General features: G+C 45.5%; 1 protein-coding gene across 1 annotated transcript in view; it reads left to right on the top strand.

The window, feature by feature from the left end:
- The window catches only part of cpne4b (copine IVb), a 335,964-nt gene that overhangs the window by 206,210 nt on the left and 108,503 nt on the right, over positions 1-21,251 (top strand). Inside the window, exons 4-6 of the mRNA XM_041184286.1 lie at positions 5,072-5,146; positions 15,804-15,887; positions 19,620-19,709. Coding sequence (XP_041040220.1) covers positions 5,072-5,146; positions 15,804-15,887; positions 19,620-19,709 — 249 coding nt within the window. The remainder of the gene's footprint in view (positions 1-5,071; positions 5,147-15,803; positions 15,888-19,619; positions 19,710-21,251) is intronic.

Here is a 21,251-nt window from a genome sequence, read left to right as displayed (position 1 = left end):
TGCTGCTACGCACAGTTAGCGGCGGAGGGAGTGAAGGTGGTGGAGGGGTTGCCAATCAAGGGGGCTGTTTTGTTCTGGATGGTGTCGAGCTTCTTGAGTGTTGTTGGAGCTACACTCATCCAGACAACTGGAGAGTATTCCAACACTTGTGCCTTGTAGATGGTGGACAGGCTTTGGAAACCCATGCCTGATAAACAGGGCCAGCAAAATTTTACCCTGGAATGCCAGGAGACATTTCTTTAGCCCATGCAGTGGTGAGGCAGACTCTGAGTGACTTATCCCAGCAGAGATCCCTCACAGTGATTGCTTCTATATGCCCAAACTTAGAAGGCAATAAACAGACACAGTGCTGGTTATAAACCTACTGGCCCAGGGCCAAGGTGTTTAATCAAGCACAGGGAAATGTTCATTGCGATGGAGACCCTGACATACTGTAGTCATCTTAATTTTTTCTAATGGCTTAGGAATTGGATACCTTTAATTTTATACTGCCTGAAAGATTTGGACTATTTTAAGATGTAAAGCCATTAGCAAAGATTATGAGGCCATGTCGATGATGATTTAATATCTTGATGCTCTCCTTCCCACCATCTTTCTAGTCATTTCTTAATGTAAAGGTAACAGAAAAAGAAGCTAGCCTATTAGAAATATTTCAGTACAGTCGTCACCAGCAACCACACTTATTACAGATGACTGTTTATAGCAGCTGACTAGGAACTCCTGTACAAGACAATTCCAGTTATATCAATTTCAAATCTTCGGTTATTTGAGGCTTCTAGCATCTGTTCGATCAGCTCCTTGCTCCTCGTTAAGTATAAAGTTTTCTATAGTCACCCATTTAACAGCTCCGCCTGTTTCAGGCAGATTCAGCTGCGATTACCTGAGATATTCGAGTCTGTTCAGCAGCACCCCCGAAGCAGAAATGCCCCAAACAACATGAGAGGATTTGCCAAGGATGGAGAAGTTTAGCTATTAGGAAAGATTGAATGGGCTGGGGTTGTTTTCTTTGCAGTGGAGGAGGTTGAGGGGAGATTTAATTGAAGTATATAAAATTGTGAGCGACCTTGATAAGGTGGATTGGAGGGACCTATTTTCCTTAACAAAGAGTGCGTTAACCAAGGGACATTGATTGAAAATAACTGGTGAGAGGATTAAAGGGGACGAGTAATTTTTTTTTTCCCCGGTGGGTGGTGGGGATCTGGAACTCACTGCCTGAAAGGGTGATGGAGGCAAAAACCCTCAACAATTAAAAAAAATACTTGGATATGCACTTGATGTGCCAAAACCTATAGGCTACACACCAAGGGCTGCCTTGGCTGAATAACTCTTCCTTGGTTATGACACAGGCACAAAGGGCCGTAAATTTTTTTGTGCCTCTATGATTCTATCTGAGGCTTTACTGATCACCTCGTACAATCGGTAAACTGTGCTGGTAAAGTGTGCCCGCTTTAAATGATGGGGACTTTACGATGGGGTACTCATTCTCGTGGCCCGGGTCAGCTTGTTAAAGTGCACAGTTTGTGTCGTTGCGTTCACTGGACCCTTTTCCTTTTAGTTATGCATTTCCCAGCTTCCTGGATCCATGAGCAAGGAGTTAGTATTATGGGATAGAACCTGGAAACTATCGGTTGCTGATATCGAACCTCCAGAGTTGACTGTAGAGAGATATTAGCCATGGTTGAAATGAGATTAACAAAGGTTCATGCTTTGGGTTGAATTGGAAGGAGAGATTGGCAACCTTTCACTGCATCCATGGAACCAGGCACCTTCCTGCCAGTACCCTGACATTCTACTTTCTTTCTCCAGTTGGTACTGGCAAGAGAGGAGGGGGGGAAAGCCCCCAAAACCCAGCCCTGGTACCCCACCGCATTTGCATGTGACTGAAGAAGAGACTGCTATCCAGCAGCGGGGGTAAATGGGGAGAGACACTCCGATCAGGAAGGGAATGTGATGGTTGACCAGGCTGTCTAATTTTACCCCCTTTTCCACTGCGAACCCATCCAATATTAGGTGGGGGTAGCAGAGGACAAGCTAGTCCATTATGTGCCCAGTGCTTACCTTAGTGTCTGTGTGTGAAATCTGAAGTCTTAACCCTGACTCTAGTTGCTCCTCCGAGTTACTTCCTGACCAACAGGAGTACGTGGCCTGAACTCATCAGGCGTGCGCGATCGGCGAGTCTGGAAGCGAAATGTGATCAGCCCCCCGACTGTGACCTTATGCTGGCTGGCCAATTAAGAAAGCCCACAAAGCTGCAAAAGAATGTCCACGCAGCACAATCAAGCACCTGAAAGCATACCCCATTAAAAAAAACAGTCCCCAGATATTTATTTTAATTTAAAATCCTAGTGGAGATTTCATCTCTCCCTTGGATGAGGTTTCATCAAAAATGTAAAGGCCGCCTGGCCGATCGGCCCATCCAGGCTGAACGGGCCACGCAAAACCGATGACTATTGCGCCGTCAATGGGCCTAATTGCCTGCTTAACTGTCGGCCGGCATCCTTCCGACTTTTGCGTGCACCCGCCGAGCGAAATATCGCACGAGTGCGCGATGACGTTGGGCACGGTCCCGCCCACGGGCCTGTGAGATTTTGCTGTTGTATATCAGCGTGGCTCCGCGGCACCCAAGTCGCCAATCACTGACCCTTGGATTTTACAGCACAGACAGAAGCCGCTCAGCCCTCAACACCCGTGGTGGCCCTCTCTCCAAGAACTGCTCACTTGGTCCCATTCCCCTCTCCTTGAACATTCCTTTATTGGTTTTGCTTCCAGCCACTGTTTCTGTCAGGGTTTTCCATTGTCCAAACAAAACTTTAGATTAGAAATTCTCCCAATCTCTCCATTTTATGGGGGGTGGGGGGAGGTGGTGGGGGAGATGGGGGTGTAGTGGGGTCACTGGACCTGTAATCCCGGAGGTCCAGGCTAACGCTTTGGGGGGCATAGGTTCAAATCCCACCACAGCAGCTGGTGGAATTTAATGTTAATTAACAAATATGGAGCTAGTCTCAATAATGGTGACCATGACAGCTACCATCGATTGACATAAAAACCCATCTGATTCACTAATGTCCTTTAGGGAAGGAAATCTGCTATTCTTACCTGGTCTGGCCTACATGTGACTCCGTACCCAAAATTGCCCTCTGAAATGTCTTAGCAAGCCATCCATTGAACGGCAATTAGGGATTGTCAGCAATATTCACACCTTGAAAGGAAAAAAAATACTCTTTTGGCAATTACAACCACTTATGGCCTCTAGACATTGAATCACTGACCAGTGAAAAGAGGGTCTGATGCATTGATAAACCTTCAGAATTTTAATCGCCATGATCCAATTCCTCCTTTACTTTCTTTGTATGACCAAATGTACCTCAGCTGCTCTCCTCTGTTCTCGTAAGTAAATCATCTCACCCGGGTATCATGAGACTTTCTCCACGACCCTCTCCATGACCTTCATATCCTCCCTAAAGTAAGGGGACCAACACCAGTGGGGAGGGACCACCATATCCCAACAGTAGCCTTCTGAATGGTTTGTGTAGGTTTGGCATTACCACTCTTCCTTTTATATTTTATATCTTATTTATAAAAGCAAGAATCCAAGATCCTTGCTGCTTTACAAGCTTATTCTCTCACATTTATTCACTGCCCCAGGGTAAATTGTAAGACAGTTCAGGCCTGACAAACCACATATAATTTAAACAAGATCCTTTTATTGTGTTTGACCATGTGCAGGCTACGTATTGGGCAGAATATTCCTGGCCCGGGATGGTGGGGGATGCGGGTGTTGGGGTGGGTACTGAAACAAGCAGGGGCCACGTTGGGATGGCTCCCTCATGCAGTCCCACCGCCAGGGAGGTTTCCCAGGGGTGGGTGAGACTGCAGATCGGCTGCCCGTTGCTTGGAGGAGGCCAACCTGTTTGCATAATTTAGGCCCCAATTAAGGGCCGTTTCCTGGGGTCACCAGTGGTGGTCTGCCCCCCACCCCCAAAGAGGGCATTGCCAGTATGAAAGGCAGCCCTTGTAGCCCCAAGGAACCCCCCCCCCCGGTGGGATTTTCCCTTCAGTCTGTGAGGGTTTTCTACCCCCAGCCACCCAGAATGTAAAGTTATATTTCCATCCCTGAGGATACCTCCAGTTTGAGGTACCCTCACAGGTTTCCTATCTGCCTCAGTGGTGCCCACCTGTCCCTCTGATTGTGCCGGCAGCAGTGGGAGCCGGCCTGCTACCTGACAAATGTGATGCTCCCTCGGAGGATTCTGACTCTCTAACTTTATTCTGACCCGCATAAGGAGCTCTGTGAAAAGATTCAAGCAATAGGTATGGTATGTGTGTCCTGCCAGATGGCTGATGCTTGGCTCGTTGCCTGTTGATGCTCTATCCTGAGCTGTTTTCTTGGCAGTTTTTGTCAGTGGTGGTCTGCCATTGCCTTTCACTCTCAGGGGCAGGGTGAGGAGGCAAATCTACCTCAGCTGGAATGGGAATCAAACCCATGCTGTTGGTGCTTCTCTGAACCACAAGCTAGCCTTCCAGCCAACTGAGCTAACTAGCCCCTAGACAGTCAGTCAACAGAGAAATAAATGCAATTACCCTGTTTTTCCACCTTGATTGATCCCACCACCCCGTGAATCCGTATCTACTTTTCATTGGACCTTAGCTTAGTCCTGATCTGTCTCCCTTTTCTCCTGAGCATTTCTGGCCTCAATCAACACGGCAAACTTTGTCTAAACAAAAGCAACATGCAGTGAGCGGTTGGGCTCTGGAATGCGCTGCCTGAGAGTGTGGTGGAGACAAGTTCAATTGAGGCACTCAAAAAGGAATTAGACTTATCTGAAAAGGAGGAATGAGCAGGGTCGCAGGGAGAAGGTGGAGGAAGGGCGCCAGGTGAATTGCTCATTCGGAGGGGGGCCAGCGCACACAAGATGGGCCGACTGGCCTCCTTCTGCAGTGTAACGATTCTGTGATCCCGTGATTCGTTCTGTGGCCTTGATCTTGCGGCAAATCCTGCCCCCTTTCCTTCCTGAGACTGATGTTCCCTCTCGTGGGATTCTGACTGCCTCTAATTTTGTTTTCTCTGCAGGTGATTGCAGAAGAATTGTCGGGGAACGATGATTATGTGGAATTGACATTCAGCGCGAGAAAGCTCGATGATAAGGTAAGGGCAGAAAAAGAAATTACCCAAAACCTAATTCAGATCAGATTTTTTTTTTTTTAAAAATCTCTAGTGGTGTTAATCATCCTTTCATTGAATATTTTTTCTCCAACCTTTAAATTTAAAGTTATAGGATCCTTTCGATATTAGAGACTGAGAGCTGTACTTGAGCTATCAGTACACAGCCTGGTTCTGTACAGGAATGCATTCATGTGCGCTAATGCAATTTTCAGCATGTTCAATTTTAATTTTCACCTGCTTAGGCATGTTTAAGAGTCTCTTTTCTGGCTTCCCAACCGTGTTTGTAATTGCCTGAGGTGATTACAAAATTCTTGTCACAAAATGTCATTGCCGATTGGAAGCTCCTGCTTCAGTCTGACGAGGGGGGGCTGCTGGGCTCATCAACCTCCTCCCCTCAACGCTAACGTCGGTCTCTCTTTCAGATGTGAATCCGGACGCACAACTGCGTCGTAGCCAGTGCTGACCACTGTTCCATCATCTGAGATGAGGAGAAATGAGAAGAGAGCAGGGGGCGGGCACACCAGTAAAGACTCACCTCTCCCATCTTTCCCACTGTGCCTTATTCTTCCTTTCAGAAAGATCCTTCAGGTCAAAGTAGGGAAGTTATGTTAAAGCTATATTGAACCTTGGCCAGAGCACACCCCTAGAGGGCTGTGTGCAGTTCTGGCCGCAATATCACAAAGGTGAGGGTGTAGGGGAGATATGGATGATACTAGAAATGTGTGGGTATACATATCAGGAAAGGATTGACAGGCTGGGTCTCTTTTTTCCTGAGGGAAAAAAAGGTGACCTAATAGAGGTCTTTTAAAATGATGAAAGGTTTTGATCGAGTGGATGCAGGAAGGATGTTTTCTCATGTGGGGTTAGAGCAGAACCAGAGACCATCAATAGAAGATAGTCACCAAGAAATCCAATAGGGGCTTCAGAAGAAACTTCTTTACCCAAAGAGTGGTGAGAATGTGGAACTCGCTACCACAGGGAGTGGCTGAGGCGAATAATATAGATACACTTAAGGGGAGGTTGGACAAGTATATGAGAGGGAAGGGAAGAGATGGTTATGATGGTAGATTTAGATGAGGGAAAAAGGAGGAGGCTCTAGTGGAGTATAAACACTGGCATGGACTGGTTGGGCTGAATGGCCTATTCAATGTAATTCTTAATTTTATTCAAACTTTGGCCACAACTGAGATCTGGCTGAGCCCCAGTTAACATCTGCTGGTACAACGTCCCTGCAGCCAGGTGGTAAAAGCCAATAAGGGGCCTGTAAAAATAAACCACAACATAAAATGAAATGGTATTGGTGAACTGCCGTTGATCACTGGTAAACTAGGGAATACAGAATAGGCTGCAATCTTAGGAATGGCTTAGGCCATTCAGCCCCTCAAACCTGTTCCAATGAACATAGTTGATGTGTATCTTAACTTTATCTACCCACCTTGGTTCCATAACACTTACCCAAGCAGAAAGTAGCAATCTCAGTTATGACATTTTCAATTCACCCCCAGTCTCGACAGCTTTTTGGGGAAGAGAGTTCCAGGTTTTCACTGCTCTGTGTGAAGTGCTTCCTGACTTCATCAATGAACTCTAATTTTAAGGACATGCCCCCTTGTTCTGGATTCACACATCAGAGGGACTAACTATGCACCCTATCAACTTCTTTAATCATCTTAAAATGGCTTCAGTTGATTACCCCTTCATCTTCTAGCCTCAAATTATTGATTCACATATGGTGTGTCCAAAGGCAGATCCTTGGTGCATTGTCTGCTGATGCTTCATCCTGAGCTGTTTTCTTGGCAATTTTTTTTTAAATGGCCTTCCACTTGCAGGCAGAGTGAGGAGGCAGGTCCCAGCCAACCTCAGCTGGAGTGGGAATTGAACCTGCGCTGTTGGTGTTAATCTGAACCACGTGCTAACCATCTTGCTAACTGGCTCCACTCAAGCCAGAGCTTTTACAAACAAGTGAATTGCAGTCACCATCGTAGATCTACAAAATTCAAGAACCCATGTGATAGATAACCTATGGTCTAATTGATTGGCAGAAAAGGGGCTGAATGGACTCCTCCAGTTCCTTGGGGCTGGATTTTACACACTCCTGCCAAGGGCTTTGAAGGCAGGGGGTGGGGGGCATGAGAAACCTGGCAGTGGCTTGCCCACTGCCTACCCGCCCTCAATCTGTTTGACGCTTTATGGAGGAGGAGGTGGTGTTGGGCAGCCCGCCTGCCCTTGGGCCTATCAAGACCCTTAAATGGTCCATTAATAACCACTTAAGGGCCTCATCCCACCACATTTAGTATATTACCCACAGCGTTGAGGGAGACGCATGCCATGCGGTAAGCCCAGCAGCTTTAGTTCCACAGGTTGCTGTTGGGCAAAGTGGGGGTGGAACTCTTTTGGGGGCCCCCTAGGTCCATTAGAACCAAACACCCTGCCCCCAAGATCACTCCTCCCTCTCCTCCACTTCCTTAACCCCCTGACCCTCTGCCTGGCCTCTTGAAAGTAGCCCCTTCACTCACCTGCCACTCCCCCCCCCACCACCCCACCAACCCCAGTCTTACTCATCAGCCCAGGCACCTCCACGTTGGGGACTGCATGTAGTCCCAGCAGTGACCACCACTCCCAGTGGCGCTGCTGAGACCGCGGAGCTGCTGGCTAACCTGAGTGGCCGGCAGCTCTCTAACGCGCGACCTCCCCCACCGCCGAGAACGGGGCGGAAGACTTGCCTCAAAGCGATCAACTGCTCTCAGCGCTAAATTGATGTGGGGTAACCATTGGCATCAGGAGCGGGTTCCCCCTGACTTATAAGCCTGGGAGGGGGTGGGAGGGGCGGGTGCAGGAACCATGACACCTCGTAAAATCCAGCCCTGTGTTCCTATTCTTGAAGCAAGTGGAATGAAATTAATCCTGAAAGTTTGTACCTGTTGACGAGAACCACTGTCAGTTGTGGCATAAGAATAGATCCAGGCTGTCACCTTTCTGGGCTGGCTCCCTGAACAGATTGTCAATTGATATGGCAACATTTGTGAGGAGATAAAAGAGCCGGCCAAATTGATTTTTTTCTTCCGAATTAATCTCTTGAAGCTGACAATAAAATAGGATTTTTATTTTCTCTGTAAACCATTCCGAATTAATCTATTGAAGCTTTTTTTAAAAAAAAATTCTCTGTGAGCCAATCCATATGAAACTGAACACACAACAAAATTACTTCTGGAAATCTGAAATAAAAGAAACTGGAAATGCTGGAAATGCTCAGCGGGTCTGGCAGCATCTGTGGAGAGAGAAACAGAGTTAACGCTTCAGGCCTGTAATCTCTAGTGATGAAAGATCGTCGACCTGGAACGTTGGACATGAGGGAACCTGTAGCCTGCCCATATTGTCAGCATTCCCACCGGCACAACCTCTTGGGAGGGAGCCTCCTTCCGTGTCTGCTGCCTCTCTCGTTGTCCTGTGAAGGACAGTGGGAAGGCTCCGAAGCCTGGAGGCCCAATCGGAGGGCCCGCAGGACTTTGACGGCTGACAATCCCTCTGGAAGCAGAAAGGCCATCTCGCGGGTGCCTCAACAAGGAGGCGCTCTTGGTTTCCTGGGGAGAAATCAGCAGATTGAGAGGCCTAAAGCTGGAAGAGCTGTTGGAGTGGGGAGGGGGAAACCTCTCTGCGGAATTGGTGTCGGACATGCTGAAGGCCTTCCATCCCCATCATAGACCCATAATTGGGGCATGGAGCCTCTGGCTCTGATTGCTGTCTGGCTAGCAATAGGGAGGCTGCCACCAATGAGATAGCAGACTCTGTACTCAGCAGGGGGATCGCTCCAATGATGGGAAAATATCACATCATCGCAGAATGGCCTCTAAGTGGGGCCTTAGTTGCCCTAATTGATTGCCCACCTCCCTGGAGTGGGCAGTCTACCCAGTTCCCAGTCTCAATGTGGCTGCCCTTACTTTTCCAATGTGCCCCCAGCTTCCTGGAAAGATGAAGCCCATTAATTCTGTTTCTCTCTCCACAGACAACTGCCTGACCTACTGAGTAGTTTTAATATTTTCTGTTTTGAAATGAAATGTAGTCCATTTTGTGAAGAACTTGATTTTTATTTTGTTGCTCTATATATAAAGGTGACAAAGGTGTTGATTATTTCTGTCCCTGACCTATGGTACTTTCCACTTGGAGTAACCAGGAAGAATCACGTTCAGCGCTCCAAGCCCCCTCTCTATGAAAACTGCCTTTGGCCTTTTCTTAACCTGCTTTTCTCTCAAATGGCAGCCAGTAAAGGCTGTCATCTGAGGGAGTAAATATTGAGGGTAGACACCTTGGGTAGGCAGCCTTCTGCTTAACAAATTATTTACCGGTTGCCTTTCAGCAAGTTACGAACATACAAATAAGGAACAGCAGTAGGCCACTCAGCCCCTCGAGCCTGCTCTTCCATTCAATAAGATCTTGGCTGATCTGAATGTAACCTCAACCCTACATTCCTGCCTTACCCCTTTACTTGTGAAGGGGCTCGTGTTGGAGCACATTCTGTTCTCGGCCCTCCACCAGTGCTATTCTCAAGCTGGCCACTCGGAGAGTTAGCATGGCACCATCAACGCCCTCCTGCATGAAAGCAACTTGCCCCATAGCTGTACGGATCAGATCGGGAATCTCGCCAAGTGGGGGAATCGGAGGTGTGCACTTGCATCCCATCAGTCCATTTGGCACTATGATTCTGCTACTCCATATGTTATCTTTCAGCATCTTCAAAAGCCTTCTAGGGTGATACAGTTATTAGCCTGGGAATGGGATGCCTCTCTCACCCTAGTAAAATAGCTCACTGATAATCCTGACGTGCTTTCAGCTTAATGTAACTTTCAGAAGCATCATGTGATGTAAAACCTACTGTTATGCTTATTAAATTCATACGGGGAGAATAGTGGGCACTTCCTCAATTGTGGGCTCAATGGCTAAATAGGATCTTTAGACAATGGTTTAAACTATTACTGTGAGTGCAGTGATTAAGTGACAGAGGTAATTGCACATCTCTGCACCCCCAGAATCTGATATACGCTCCCTGAAAACACTGCTTCCCATGGGAAGTGTCAGATTGGGAATTCTTCTTTTGCTTCCTTGCTTCCCAGCTCTAACCCCGTTACATCAGCTATTTTTCAAGAAACACACTAATTTATCTCTTATAATGTTACAGAAAATCTTTATCAAAAGCCTCTATTGCAGTGACCATAACCTAAGCTCTGCAGAGGAACTAATTTTAATATGCAGATATTTGAAGCATATTGAAATATGCATACGTAGGAAAATGGATCAGATTTTAATGTGGGTAAAACAAGCTTGTGTATTAATCAGTGAACAGTCACAGTGAATTTTTATCATATTTATTGGCCTGTGTTCACTCAAATATAATTATATACATGAATTAATTACATGTATGAATAAAAATCTCAAATTCAGCATCTTAAATACAGGGTACTGCACAATATATAGTTTGCATGTTTAACACTTAAGTTACGTTCCACTTAGAATGAGAGTCTGTAATTAAAGCTTATCTGAGTTATGCTTGAGTATTTGAAATCAATTATTAATTTATCACTTTGTTATACGGCGTAGAAGTAAGCGATTGCCAATTGAAACAGCCACTCTCTTTTGCATGAAGCACTTCTGTGTGCTTTGGTGTTAAGTAATTTTGTTAATAATTAGTGAGATTGTAAGCTGTACTGGGGTATGGTTGCTTGAGAACCAGAGGATGAGCACAGGTTGATGGGGCAGGGGGAAGGCTCATGTCAGGAGTGCCGGTGAGGTACAAGAGTGAGTGCGTTAGTGTTAAGATTCAGCATCATTGGGGGCAGTTTTTCAGTCAGCACAGTGATTTAAAACCTCTATATACCCAAATGAAAAGGTACGAAGAACATCTTAAAACTATGCAGAGTAGCTCAAGTGTCGTTACTGCAGTCCACACCTGTGGTTGCAAACATCTTGCTTTGGAACAGTTTTCATTTGAAACTCATCGTGCATCTTCATCGAGGAATTGAAGGGTTTGATGCTAAACCAAGATCTTGTGAAATTTCACCCACTTCCCAAGTATTGGTGTAGGAGTGCTCAGGCCAGAGGGACTGGGGACAGTGGGCACTGAAATAACCGTTTTTAAAAAACTTAAACTAAACACTGCTGTCCACCTTAACAAGTGGCAGAGTGCGGTGTTGAGAGAATTCAGTGGGGGTTCGGGTTGGGGATGGAAGTCATGGAATAGCAGATGGGGAGGGTCCTGACCAAGCAAGATCTGGAATCACTTGAGAGGAGGTAGAGTGGATGGGATAGCTGAAATGGAGAATTAACGAATGGGAAATGATCATGACAAGAAAATAGGTTAATGTATTTACCAAGGATGTGATTGGTCTGCAATGTCACGTGATTAATGATATGAGGCTCACAGGGTGGAAACTTGTTGCGGGGGTGTTACAAAGCAGGTGAACAGGTGATATCAGATCATCGCCCTTCTCCGCCTGATACTTAATTCTGTTGACTGCAATTTCTACCCCGGTTACAATATTACAATCGGTCAATATCACAGACACACAGGGCCAAAGTTCCATGGGTGTGGTTTTGCCAATCTCTGCTGTAACTTCAATGGGAGACTGGTAGAAGCCAGCCCCTCTCACCTCCGACCCCCTCTCACCTCCCGCCCCCTCCCACCACCACCACCACCCCCGACATGCTGGTGCTTCGTCACTTACTAAAGGGTCCTTTTTTGCCTACTAAGGGTGAAACTTCCATCTGCCCCCTTTATAAATACTGACTGCTCTATCAGGGCAGACAGGAGCTCAAAAACAAGCTGGGAATTGCAGTTGCCATTTTCCTCATGCCAACCTGTAATTCTGTCAATATTTGCGGAATATTTTATCAACTTGAATCTAGTCTCTGTCTAGCTCACCTCCTGAGTCCCCAAAGCCTGTCCATCATCTACAAGGCACAAGTCAGGAGTGTGGTGGAATACTCTCCACTTGCCTGGATGAGTGCAGCTCCAAGAGCACTCAAGAAGCTTGACACCGTCCAGGACAAAGCAACCCACTTGATTGGCGACACATCCATCACCTTAATCATTCACTCCCGCCACCATCGATGCACAGTAGCAGCAGTGTGTACCATCTACAAGATGCACTGCAGGAGCTCACCAAGGCTCCTTAGATAGCACCTTCCAAACCCATGACCTCTACTATCTAGATGGACAAGGACAGCAGACACATGGGAACACAACCACCTGCAAGTTCCCCTCCAAGCCATACACCATCCTGACTTGGAACTATATATTCCTTCACTGTTACTGGGTCAAAATCCTGGAACTCCCTCTCTAACAGCACTGTGGGTGTATCTACACCACAGGGACTGCAGCGATTCAAGAAGGCAGCTCACCACCACCTTCTCAAGGGAAATTAGGGATGGGCAACACATGCTGGCCCAGCCAGTGACATCCTGTGAAAGTATAATAAAAAAAATCTAATGCCTGCTTGTTCACCCTCCCTCATTTTTACAAGTTCTGCATCTTGGCTGGAGCTGAGATGGGGGTAGATGACAGGAGTCAAAATGGCCTTATTCATTAAAGGTGCAGACTTTCACAAAATGTTAAGGCACCTTTTTACGAATGAGATGTGATTAAACTAAACCTCCCACCTACCGATTGTCATATTAAATGAGCTAGGATACTGCGGGCTTATGAAGGCTAATTAGCTCCCAGCTACCTCGCTACAATCTTAGAATGGGCAATACTAGCAGAAGCAGCAAGAGTTCAAGGTAGCAGCTGATGACTATCCGAGGCCACACTCAAGCGGCTGGTTAACATGACGGGAGCACCTCCCCCACCACCCTGTATCAATTTTAGCCTTTAACGTACTTCACATCATCTGTTCCTTCATTTAGTAATAATATAAGTTAATTATAGAATGTAAATTGGCTCTTTTTTTTTTTGCTAATCCAATTGCTTAGAATCACTTCTGACCACAGACTAGAGAAAGTGAATAGAGGATTCACAACTGCTGGAAGTACACAGCTGTGATAGCAGTCATAGAGGGGTGTAATGTTTAGTTGTGGAGACGAGATGTGGAATAAGAATACCACTCAGGACATTATAAGATGGCTTAAATACTGTGGATGCTGAAAATCTGAAGTAAAAACAGAAACTGCTGGAAATACTCAGCAGGTCTGGCAGCATCTGTAGACGGGGAAACAGAGTTAACGTTTCAGGTCGATGATCTTTCGTTTTCCATTGCAGGTTCTTGGGGCTGAACTTTGCCACTGGTGCATCAATCCCGACCCTAGCCTGAATTGCAGGTGGGGAGCCCAGAAATGGCCAAGTGCTGGGATGTCTGACGGGACCTTCCTGGAGATGGCCACTTAAGGAGCTGCCTCCAGGAGCCCCAGCCAATAGGAACGGGGCGGAGGCCGGCTGCCGGCGATGGGAGGTCCAATCAGCTGCAGCGGCAGTGACCGCAGGGGGAGGCACCTTCAGGGGGAGGGAAGTGGCTGCCATTGTAGCAGGCCAAGCATTAACAGAGACCTCTATCTCCCTGAAGAGAATGAAGGGGGGGCCTGCTGCCTGGGGAAACAGATCCCCCTTTGTACATTACTGTAGATGAATAACTTCAAACCCTCAAATGAGTTGCAGCTCGGAGCTCCCACTGCGTAGCCTCCTCTGATCCATTTTCGGAATACGCTAGATACATCCATAGTGCTGTTGTGGTGTAGGTATACACCCACAGTGCTGTTAGAGAGGGTGCTCCAGGATTTTGACCCAGTGACTCTGGAGTGAATCTCCAGAGGAAATCTCTTATGTCCTGGAAAATTGAAGATAAGTGGCTCATTACCACATCTGATTGGCTCCCCGGGCAGGTTGGCATTAAACCCCATTGGACCATCTCTGGGAAAAATGCAAGGAGGCGGGACCATGTTGGGAAGCTGACCCAATGAGCATCTTTCCAGATTTCCTCATGATTCCAGCTCCAAAACCATCTCTGAGGGCCTGGGAAAATTCAACCCTTGATTTTCAATGGTTATTTTTCCAAGTGGTTAATAGCAAAACAAAATAGAACATTTTTAATTACATTTTATCTCTTTTTAGAAGAAATAAATCCTCTAAAATCTAAATAAAGTAGGCAAAATGTTTTCTATCTCCCCCTCCCCCACCCTTGTCCCCCATTTACATTCCATAGCTTACATTCCATACTGGATAAAAGTCAGTGTCTCTGTGGTGTTTGTGTTCCTCTAGGCCAATGGGTTGGTAGAACTCCCTATAATGAATAGTCACATGGTAGTACTGAACTTGAGCATTGCTGAATGAAGAGACATGCTGTCGAAGCTTTTCATCTTGCACTCATCAGGACAGATGCAAGAATGCCAAATTTCAAAGGGAGCATCAATTTATACTGCTTGAGAAGGTCCTTGCATTCTTTCCATGCAGTATAAATTGTTGCTCCCTTTAGCATTCTTGTGTGTGTCCTGATGACTGTAAGACACAAAGTTTCAACAGCATGTCTGTTTTTTTCAGCCCCTGTAATGAGCAATTGCTATGACTTGAGGACAGCTCCTCCCTCACCCCCAGGCACAGGTCCACCCTGGAGAAGAGCCTTGTATTGGCAAGAAGGGGAGGAGATTCTAGCACAGCTGCAGACCCCTGTGTTCCTGGACACCAGCCGATGTTCCTGAAATTATTTAGGTGGGCAGTCTAAAGAACTGAAGCCAAAGATGCCTCTTTAATCTTCAGGCTGTAACCTCCCTTCCTGGTCTTGCGCAGACCTTCCAGTCCATGAGCATTCCAATGCTAATCCTAAAACTTGCTTCTCCATAGGCTCGTATTCATATATGTTGGCCAATGGGCTGACGAGGAGGCAGACAGAACATCAGGATCATCTCATTTGCATTGGCACGCTGTTCCTGCATCTTCTGTCACCCTGGGGAAGCCTCCATAACTCCGAGGGCAATTAAATAGGGGGCGGAGACCCAATGAAACCAAGTTCCATCCCATTTTCTTCCCTGACCTTTGATACCTGGGAAGAGCAGGTTTCCTGGGGTTAAAGGTCAGGAAAGCCAAACCTGACATCTTCACAGTTTCTGCTATAAGAGAGTTAGGAAGTCCAACTACAGGTCGGGTATCCACTATCCGAAACCCTTGGGGCCGATTGCATTTCGGATTTCAGATCGTTTCAGTTTTCGGATACCACGTATAACCTAAGCCTAGGCTAGCTGTAGTCTAAAGTAAATAAAATGGCGAGCAAAGTAAGATGTAGCACTGAATAATAAATACAGGGCACCTGTAATAAGCTGCTTTTTGACATGTTCACCACAAAAATCAAGGGGAAAAAGTGCAGACAAACAACTAGACTTCCTGCGCTAGAGGTCGATGGGGCTCAAAAAAATGCGGCTTTTGGAAATTTGCAGATTTACAGATAATGGATACACGGCCTGTATCCTGAGCTGGTTATCTTCACTCATGCCTCAATCCACAGAATAGTCTACAGATTTAAAAAGATCTGTGGGGAGCATTATAGGCACAGGCTGTGTTAGCTATTCAAGATCCCTATATTTGTATATGATTAAAATATGACTAATTTCGTGTGACTGCGCTGTGCTTGTTGCCTGTGAATTAAGGTAAAAACTCTATTTTCTTTAGGATTTTTTCAGCAAATCAGACCCATTTCTCGAAATCTTCAGGATGAATGATGATGGAACACAGCAACTCGTACACAGAACAGAGGTACTCCTAATTGCTGCTTTGATTTTTTGATAAAGCACTAACATATACCAATTGTTGGGAGATAGAAATGAGAAATGGCCTTTCTCTTCACCCAGATTGTTTTGCCATTTAAGCTCATGCACATTGCCTGCTCTAATTGCTCTTAATTCTTGCCTTGGGTGGTCCCTAAAGGTAATGAGAAAGCTGGCTAGGAATTGGGTTATTTTGGCCCAGCAAGCATTTGAGAGATGGTGGTGTGGTTGCAACGTCACTGGACTTCCAGAGACCAAGGCTAATGCTCTGGGGATATGGGTTCAAATCCTAGTATGGCAGCTAATGAAATTTATATTCAGTTAATAAACCTGGACTGTGAAGCTAGCTTCAGTAATGGTGACCGTGAAACTATCATCGATTGTTGTAAAAACCCATTTAATCCCCTTTAGGGAAGGAAATCTGCTGTCCTTACCTGGTCCAGCCTACATGTGACTCTAGACCCACAGTAATGTGGTTGAATCTTAACTACCCTCTGAAATGGCCTTATAAGTCACTCAGTTCAAAGGCAATTAGGGATGGGCAACAAATGCTGGCCTTGCCAGTGACGGCCATATCCCATGAAAGAACTTTTTAAAAATCTAGTAATAGGGTAGGATTTGAAATACTCCGGGATTAAGCCTGTCTCGGCTGGAGCCAGTTTAGTTTAGTCAAAGGAAGTCTTGGCCCCTTCACCGACTCAACCATCAACGCTCTGAGATACTATCAAGGATTCAGCTAAATGTGATGATTAAACCATGTGTGAATTTTACGATGATCAAGGTGAGGACTAACAGCGCAGATGTACAGAAAGCAGCCATGCAAATGGTCCAGTTACTCTTACAACATCAGCAGTTGGAAGTGGTAGCAGAAAAATAAAAAGCAGAGATGTTCTATATGGGGGAAAAAAATGTTAACATTCTACAAAAATGGGTGCCGCAATTATTTAATATCCAGGTAATTATTCTAACATTTTATATTTATAAGTAAGAGCTCAAAACAGATGCAAGTCACTGACCTTCCGAATGTGTGAATTGGCTTTTCAAGTTCCTGCTGGTCTGTAAACAGACAATTCATGGGGCAGGGAAGGGGAAGATTTTCTGCTCATTATCTGATGTAAAATCGTAAACTTGAATATCAACGCCCTTCTCCATTGTTTATTGGTACTGAAGGGCAAAGGGATAAAGGCATAGACCAATTGATTAAAAAGGATTTTGAGACTTAAAATGATTCACATTTCATTTTATCTGATAAAAGCGAGTGTTGAATGGAACCATACATACCAGCTTGGAAGACCCCAGATCCCATCATTAGCCTGTGCATGAGTTATCTGATCTCAGCCAAGATAATAGCTGAAGTGATCCACTGGCACCATTGGGAGAATTGTAAATTTTCCATATACTATTTAACCGTGCACCAGAAAGAAAAAAAAAAGGAATTAAAGAATAGTTACAGCACAGGAGGAGGCCATTTGGCCTGCCATGTCAATACTGGTCCTCTGTACATGTAATTCAGCCAGTCCCACTCCACTGCCTTTACCCCATAGCCCCATGGACCTGCTTTTCAGATAATTATCCAATTGCCTTTTGAAAGTGGTGATTGAAACTGCCTCCAATAGACTTGCAGACAGTGCATTCCAGATCCTATGCACTCACTGCTTAAAATGTTAGATGTGATTGTGCAATTGGACAGCACTTGCTGAACAATCCCAAGTGTGCTAAGAATTACATTAACAACCAATTGAAGATTATCAGTCAGGCTCAAATATGGCTCACTTATCCTTGCTTGGCTCACTTAGGCTTGTACAAAGGGACCAGTCCTCCGCAGGCAAAAGAAACATGTCCAGGCATGGTGCCATTTTTGAATTAAACAGAAGTGTAGGGGACAATAATTTAATAATAGGACAATAACGGTGGAATCTCCATGACCTCAACCAATCAGAGTCAACTTGCCAACCAATCAGCACCCCCTTTTCTCATGCAGTATGAATTGTTGTGCCCTTTGAAATTTGGCATTCTTGTGTCTGTCTTGATGAGTGCAAGATGAAAAATTTCAAAGGCATATCTCTTTTTTTCAGCAATACTCAAATATTTTTCCTCATGTTGCATCTGGTTCTTTCACCACTCACCTTAAACCAGTGCCCTCTGGTTCTTGCCCCTTCACCTTAAACCAGTGCCCTCTGGTTCTTGCCCCTTCTGCCAATGGGAGCAGCTTCTCCCTAGCCACTCCGCCCAGACTCCTCATGATTTTGAGAACAGCCATTCTTCTGATCCTGATTATTATCTACTGATGCCGGATGGAAGATAATTGTGTACAAAAATTGCAAGTGCATAGTATTGATGTGCTGTGGTGCCCCAGGAGTTATATAGCCTGCAGAGGCACTCATATATACTCAGTGCATGAAAGATTGTTTTATATTGGTCTGGAAGCCATTTTGTGCTTGCAGAATTACACGGGCTATGATTTTCTGTAATCAATGTTAAATTATAAAAATAAATTTGTGTTATCGGTGACCACAAATAGAGTTTGTGGCTGTATGTATATATATATATTGTGCTGATCGGAGATAGACCTGAATCAGTAGAGGAATCAAATATTGAGCAGATTAAAGCGATCACTCATGTGATGACAGTACACATTCTTGTGGTGTTGAGCTGGATTTCATCAAACTGGAATGATAGAGGCTTTTACTTTAGGGAATATGGTTGATGGGAGAAGGGCAGCATTTCTGCTGATTTATAAAGGAAATATTGTCTGCAGTCTGCTGGCACTGCAGATCAAGATCTTCATTGCCATTGACCATGGCACTTCCTATTTCTCCTTTATTCATTACTGGGATGTGGGCATCGCTGGCAAGGCCAGCATTTGTAACCCAGCCCTAATTGCCCTTGAACTGAGTCGCTTGCCACACCATTGTAGGTGGTGAGCTAGTCCTGTGGGAATACTTATACAGGTTATTGGTACCTGGCGTTAGTACAGTGGATGGTACAATGTTTAGTGATCAGCTAACCCTTAACCTTCCCCTCCACTCTCCCCCCCACCCCCCACACCATGTTTTGGGAGGAGGGAGAGTGGGAGGTGTCACTATCCATTTTACCTCAAGTATTATACCTGGTTAGAATCAGGGAAAACAGTTGCCCGGGAGCAGCACACTCCAGAGTCCATCGCAAACATAAAAGTTCCTTCAGATCTGCAATCCAGCTGATCATGGGTCAATGGGTAGCACTCTTGTCTCTGGGTCAGAAGGTTGTGGGTACAAGTCCTACTCCAGAGCTTGAGCACCACAATCAAGGCTGATACCCCATTACTGTACTGCGGGGATGCTGCACTGCTGCAGGTGCTCTCCTTCAGCTGAGATGTTAAACTGAGGTCTTGTCTGCCCCCTCCGGTGGATGTGAAAGATCCCATGGCACCAATTCAAAGATAATTTGCCCCATATCCTGGCCAATATTTATCTCTAAATCAGCCTCACAAAAACACATTATCTGGTCATTACTGTTTGTAAATTGGCTGCCATGTTTCCTACATTACTACACTTCAAAAGTAGTTAATTTATAAAGTGCTGCGGGACATCCTGAGGTTGTAAAAAGTGCTTTGTAAATGCAGGTCTTTATATTTATTTTGCTAACCCTGAGAGAAATTGGAGTTATATTGAAATAGTAAAGCTCAACAGATTATCTGGGAGCACACAATATCTGATATTTCTCTCCTCTGCTTCCATAGGTCATCATGAACAATCTAAATCCAATGTGGAAAACATTTAAAGTCTCTGTAAATTCCCTCTGCAGTGGAGATCACGATCGGAAACTAAAAGTAAGCTTAACAAAATGAATATCCTCTCGCATTTCAGTGCTGGGGTTGGGACCAAGTCGAATTTCTAAAAAAAATGCATTTTTCATAAGCTTCAAGCCAGGGCGCAATGTATCGTGTGAATGTTGGATGATTTGCACAGAATGATCACTTGTGGAATCTGGTGAACGTGACATTGTGTTGATCCTGAGACTTTGGCAGAGGCCAGCAAAGGGCTCACTGTGTGATCAGCAGGCTTCTCTCATTTATGGTTAACACCCGGTAGGGAAGGTGTCAGCCTGCCAAACACTCTCAACCTGCATCTGGTCTGGACCCATTTTTGCCATTCATTGGTGGGTAAATGAACGTACCCAGCAAAATGAATCCTTGACAGATTCTAAATGGGATAGATTTCAAACAACTCTAGCAACTCAAAACTGGGCATCCATGAGGCGCTGTGGGCCATCAGCAGCAGCAGAATTGTATAAAACCGAATGTGTACCTTTTACAAGATGCACTGCAGGTAATCACCAACGTTTATTAGGCAGCACCTTCCAAACCCACAACTGCTATGATCTAGAAGGACAAGGGCAGCAGACAGATGGGAATACCCCCATCTGGAAGTTCCCCTCCAAGCCACTCACCATCCTGACTTGGAAACATATCGCTGTTCCTTCACTGCCCATGGGTCGAAGTCCTGGAACTCCCTCCCTAACAGCGCTGTGGGTGTACTTACACCACATGGACCGCAGTGGTTCAAGAAGGCGGCTCACCAGCTCTCAAGGGCATTTAGTGATGGACAATAAATGCTGGCCCAGCCAATGACGCCCACATCCCACAAATGAAAAAAATCCTATCATCTCTGCATTCCGATTCACTTCACCTTTAGCTCATTCCCACCATTTTCCGTCCTATGAGAAGCAGACTTGAGTGGTGATAGAGTCAGTAATTAAAGTTAGCTTTCAGATAAGATGTTAAACCGAGGCCCTGCCAGCTCTCTGGGTGGGTGTAAAAGACCCCATGACACTACTTCGAAGAAGAGCAGGGGAGTTGTCCCCGGTGTTCTGGCCAATATTTATCCCTCAAACAATATCACAAAAGACAGGTTATCTGGTCATTATCACATTGCTGTTTATGGGAGCTTGCTGTGCACAAATTGGCTGCTACGTTTCGTATATTACAACCGTGACTGCACTTCAAAAATACTTCATCACCAGTAAAACACTTCGGGATTTCCTGCTTCCACTCTCTCCTCTATCTTTACCCCCTTTTTTTAATTTAATGGATCAATTTTTTAATCTAATTTTTTTCTTTCCCCCTGCCCCCTCTCCCACCACACAGGGCCAGCTGTTAAGTGTTCTTATGTTTTGATTTCACAGAGCATTGGCCTTTGTTCTGCTGTTAACACGTTCTGCTATCTTAACTTTATGCCACTATCAGCACCTTCTTTAGTCTTTAAAACTACCATTAATACTCGCTTTGTCCTGTGTCCACGACACCTTTGTCAATCTCTCCTGAGCTCCCACCTATCCATCTTGTTCCACCTGCCCCACCCCCACTTAAACA

This window comes from Carcharodon carcharias, chromosome 3, assembly GCF_017639515.1.
Source record: "Carcharodon carcharias isolate sCarCar2 chromosome 3, sCarCar2.pri, whole genome shotgun sequence".
Taxonomy (NCBI): domain Eukaryota; kingdom Metazoa; phylum Chordata; class Chondrichthyes; order Lamniformes; family Lamnidae; genus Carcharodon; species Carcharodon carcharias.
The sequence above is the reverse complement of the archived record's forward strand: the minus strand, read 5'-3'. Positions and strand labels throughout refer to the sequence as shown.